This window comes from Quercus suber, unplaced genomic scaffold (genome assembly GCF_002906115.3).
Source record: "Quercus suber isolate HL8 unplaced genomic scaffold, Cork oak 2.0 scaffold_640, whole genome shotgun sequence".
NCBI classification, from domain to species: Eukaryota; Viridiplantae; Streptophyta; class Magnoliopsida; order Fagales; family Fagaceae; genus Quercus; species Quercus suber.
This window is the reverse complement of record NW_027070081.1, coordinates 337,012-342,317: the sequence shown is the minus strand read 5'-3', so window position 1 is coordinate 342,317 and position 5,306 is coordinate 337,012. Positions and strand designations below refer to the sequence as shown.

Here is a 5,306-nt window from a genome sequence, read left to right as displayed (position 1 = left end):
TTAAATTTATTTAATAGTTGAGAAATGAGGATTTGAACTCTGCACTCTTCTATTAAAAACACCAAAAAATATCAATTGACCATAGTAAAAACTTGATTAAACAAAATTTGTACAACCAATGGAAGAGGTTATTAGATTTTAGCCAAGTTTTAGTGTAATAAAAGAAGTTAAATGTTTCAAAAAATTATTTTAAAACACACAAAGGTCCAACATCTCTCCTGTCCTCCAGTGGTAATTTTTAGTTTACTTTTTTTAGTTAAGAATAATTTTTTTTGGTTTACTTGAAACTTAGGCTACAATATCTTAAACATGTGAATGAAGAAAAAGAGCAGAAGGGCAATTCCATCAATACCCAACAAAGTTAGGGGCATATCTATTGTTACACCCAACAGTGCCTTAAAAAAAACATATTATATATTCATTACAATACAAAGCCAAAGAAGACCAGGTTCTTGTGTTCTTCTTGTGCCAACAAGAACTCTCTTCTCAACCAGAAATGAAGGAGAATTTCCTGGTTTTTGTCTTCCTCTAGTTGCAACAAATCCCATCTTTTCTGTCTCATTTTTTTATCAATTTTTTTTCCTATTTTTATAAACTATCTTCTTATAAAAGAGCACTAAGAACAAGGAAAAGAGAGAAAGAAACAAGCTAGCTAGTGTGGAAAGGAGAAAGAAAGAAAGAAAGACAAAAAGTTTCAATAATACCCCCTCTTTTTATCTTTTGTCTTTGTTCAATGTCAAATATCACAGGTGGTGAGGCTGGGAGCTTCTCTTCTGGCAACACTGGTGGAGAGGAAGTTCAGCAAAAAGATGAGCAACTCAATCACTATGACCCCAACAATGGTTCCACCACCCAACAACAACAGCAAGCTCCACCTGCTAAGAAGAAAAGAAACCTACCAGGAACTCCAGGTTGATTTCATTTATTTCATGAACTTTCATAACTCATATACCATATTGATTTTCAAAACTCTCTCTCTCTCTCTCTCTCGAGCTTTTTTGCTTCAACTATTGTTTGAATCATCACTTCTATTCGATTCAGATTAATAGTTTTTAAAGTTTTAAAGTTTTGGACATGTTGAATCAGATAGGCTTTTGAAATGGGAAATTATAAGAGAGATTTTTTGCTTTTAGATGCTTAGTCAAGCATGATAATAATAACTCAATATTTTTCAATATTTGTTTTGTCGCCTATCTTACTTTTTTGTATTTTTTTGGCTTGTGATTTAAGTACTTTTTTCTCTGTTCTTGAGCAACTTGATACAATAAATAAAAATTATAAAAAAAAAAAGTGTCAAAAAATGATGAAATGAGTCTTAGAATTCTATTTAGTTCTTAGACAGCATGTGCTTAGTATTTCATGGTCAAGCCCATAGGTTTTGAGATCAAAAATAAGGACCCAAAACAAAGTATTTGGAGATTGATATCATTATGTTCAAGATAGCCATGAAGAAAGATTTCTAATTTTATTTTTTCAGTGCCTTACAGAATGTTGAATTATTGATGTCTAAGTAGTTGAAGGGGGTTCAATTATTGGTTTGAGATTACAATCATTGTAGTGAACTGTAGACTAGACTTACCTTGGCCGCCCTTCTCCTTTTTCTCTATTTTTGTTTTTGACTGGTTGAGGTAAAGAATCACATAATCTTACTCTTACCCATTGAATATTTGCAGTTTCCCTCACTCTCCCTCTCTCTCTCTCTCTCTCTCTCTCTGACACATCAATGATCCACTTATTAATCCTTTTTCCCTTTTCTTTTTCTTTTTTGGCCAGTTTATTCAATCTCTAATGCTTTTGAGTTTTTTATCCTTCTTTTTCTTTTTTTCTTTTTGTTTTTTCTAACATGCATGTGCAGAGTTTTTGAATGTCTTATTTGGGATCGAAATGTGTTTTAAAAAGTCAATTGAGAAAAGTTGGAAAAATAATAACTTCAAAAAATAATTCTATTTATCATGAAACAAGCTACCAAGCATTCCAAAAGTTTTTCTTCCAAAAACAGAAAAACTTTATATTTTCCCATAAATATATATATATATATATATATAAACTTTATATTTCAAGTTTCGCATTGCATTTTCGAAATGTGTTTTAAAAAGTCAATTGAGAAAAGTTGGAAAAATAATAACTTCAAAAAATAATTCTATTTATCATGAAACAAGCTACCAAGCATTCCAAAAGTTTTTCTTCCAAAAACAGAAAAACTTTATATTTTCCCATAAAAAAAATATATATATATATATATATATTTATATATAAACTTTATATTTCAAGTTTCGCATTGCATTACTGAAATTGATTCCACTTCTTTTTGCATAATATCACCTTCTCTCCACTTCTCATAAACATCCACACCCACGCATAGATATTATTGAAAGGACTCACATTAATTATTAGGTTCTTTTTCTTTTGTCAACGAAAAAATTGAAGCCACAAGAATTATACTTGAAGAAGAATTTGATATATCATTTTGTATTAAAATCCATATGCAGACCCAAGTGCTGAAGTCATTGCTTTATCACCAACCACCCTGATGGCCACAAACCGATTTGTGTGTGAAATTTGCAACAAGGGGTTCCAAAGGGACCAAAACCTTCAATTACATCGTCGAGGCCATAATCTGCCATGGAAGCTTAAGCAAAGAACAACCACTGAAATCAGGAAGAGGGTCTATGTTTGTCCAGAATCTTCATGTGTCCATCACAACCCGACTCGAGCATTAGGCGATCTTACAGGCATTAAGAAACACTTTTGCAGAAAACATGGTGAGAAAAAATGGAAATGTGACAAATGTTCCAAGAAGTATGCAGTGCAGTCTGATTGGAAAGCTCATTCAAAGACATGTGGTACAAGGGAATATAAATGTGACTGTGGCACCATCTTCTCCAGGTTTGCTTCTCAATCTATATAACTAGTTTAAAAATCATCTCTTTAATTATTCTTTTATAGAATTGCGTGTGGATGATTCATGAACAACTCGAAGTTGAACCTTAAGAATACGAAATCTATGGTTTTGAATTGTTGTTTTGAAAATCTAGTTTTTGTTTTTGATAAGGGCTTTTCTTCTAGATAGTGCTACCTTTACTTAAAGTCTTAGTTTGACTAAACACCTAATAAAGTTGTTTTTTAGGCTAAAGTCCTAATCTAGTCCTAGTCTGCTTTTTATTTAATTGTCATAGATTATTATATGCCATAAGATAAATAACCTTAATTAATAAGAACTTGCATAGCTTTGATTAAAGCCTGTGTTCTACGAGCCCTGAACACCCTTGTCAGCCAAAAAACAATAATGTTCAGGCCTACACACAGAAAGTAAAAAATAAATTAAATAGAGTATTAATTATCATATCTCTCTCTCTCATTGGTGATCTCATCTTATTACTCATCCAACTTATTAGACTGTACACCTCTACTGTTATTCAGGAGAGATAGCTTCATCACACACAGAGCCTTTTGTGATGCCCTATCTGAAGAAAACAACAAAGCAAAGCAAGGACTATTGTCTAACATGGGACAAAACTTACCAGGCCAAGTTCATCCCCAGCTCATGTCCTCAATACCCATCAACAACAACAATAACTCCAACACAACGAGTGGAACATCCGGATTCAACCAATCTGATACTAAAGTACCAATATCTTTGCCCCAAGAAATCATGTCCTTCCCTCCAAATAAACCCTTGAACATGGCAGGAAGCCTCTTTAGCGGTCCAAGAAGCATTTCTTCTTCCTCTCCTTCTCTTCAACTCAACACAAATTCCTCGAGTTCCATTTTTGAAGGAAATGGACACCAATTGGCTAGCTTAGCTGCACACATGCCTGCCACAGCTTTGTTACAGAAAGCAGCACAAATGGGTGCAACTGTGAGTAATAGTGGCATGAACTGTCAAGTAATGCAGAATAATAGCTTTGTTACAAGCATGGCACCACCATCATTTAGTGCAATTCAGCCTCAAAATGATCAATCATTCATAAACCAGTTCATCCAAAAAGGCCAACATGGAAATTCATATGAGAATGGCATGCCTGATAACCTGGGAATGACCAACATGGGAATGTTGAATAGTCTACTTGATCAAAACAGTGCATTATTAAAGAACATAAAGCATGACAATAGCAACAGTAATAGTACTGTATTGCATGGTGGAGATTCAAAAGCAGGGTTAACTAGCTCCACAAAAGATTCTAATGGGAGTGAGGATATGATGACATTGGATTTCTTGGGGATAGGAGGAGGAGCAAGACATGGGAATTTTTATGAACTACAGCAACAAAAGCAACAAGAAATGGGGTTTGAAGGACTTGGTCAAAGAATTCAGGGATTGAGTCACTTTCAGCAACAAGCATCAATGGAAAAACCCATGTGGGAGGTTTAAGAATATATGACAATGTTTTTCCAAATTGCTTCAATACCTAGTTGCTAGAAAAATACTTCCTAGTCCTTGATGTAATGAATTTTTCCCGTATATTTTCTTTCCTTCATACTTTTTTGTGCCCAATGACGTTACCCATGAAAGAACCAAAATGTCTTGCCAAAGAGTGAGGCATATTGGACTTAAGCAGTGACAAAGTAATTTAGATTAATGTTACTCATCCAAAAAATAGAAAAAATAATTTATAACATTTTGAATTTATTAGGCTCCATTTGATCGACATAGAGATTCAAAAAACTAAAATAATAATTTAAATTAAATAAAATTAAAAATTAAAAAAAGAAAGAAACGTAGCTGCTTTCACTCATCTTTAAACAGAAAAATGTGAGAGGCCATTACAAACTTTGCACTAAAATAGCTTTCTTAAAAGCATATGGTAATATATTTTTTTAAATAATTCAGTTCTTCTACTATCACACCATTTGTCATAACTTTTTTCTATTTTTCATAACCCTTTTTTTAAGAGAATTGTCACAATTTGATAAAGTAATCAGTTGTTAGTAGTAGATGATTACTTTTATATTAACTCACCAATTCTTCCACACCACTTAAATAAACCAAGTGACAAAAACTATGGTACAAAAAATATATTTCTAGACTCTTTTTTAATAGATATTATAGTGTGATTGCCGTTTTACTTTAAAAACATTTGATTAAAAAAAAAACTACAATCCAATTTTTCTCTATTTTTTTTTCTTTCCTTTCTTATAATCCTTTTATTTATTAACTTTTTCATTAAGCTAATGGAAAATAAATTTTAATATTTTCTACCTTAAGGAAAAAGCCAAAATTCATTCATAAATGGTTTAGCCAATACTAAAATGAACTAGGATAAAACAAAATTGGTTGTAATATAAGGTTACAACCTTACTCAATA

At 32.3% G+C, this 5,306-nt stretch overlaps 1 protein-coding gene across 1 annotated transcript; it reads left to right on the top strand.

The window, feature by feature from the left end:
* The first annotated feature begins 431 nt into the window (after nt 1-431).
* Nucleotides 432-4,480, top strand: LOC111995671 (zinc finger protein GAI-ASSOCIATED FACTOR 1). The gene is made up of 3 exons (XM_024027592.2): nt 432-911; nt 2,490-2,886; nt 3,421-4,480. The coding sequence occupies exons 1-3, from the start codon at nt 734-736 to the stop codon at nt 4,370-4,372; spliced, it is 1,527 nt and encodes a 508-aa protein (XP_023883360.2). The 5' UTR covers nt 432-733; the 3' UTR covers nt 4,373-4,480.
* Nucleotides 4,481-5,306: the final 826 nt, after the last annotated feature.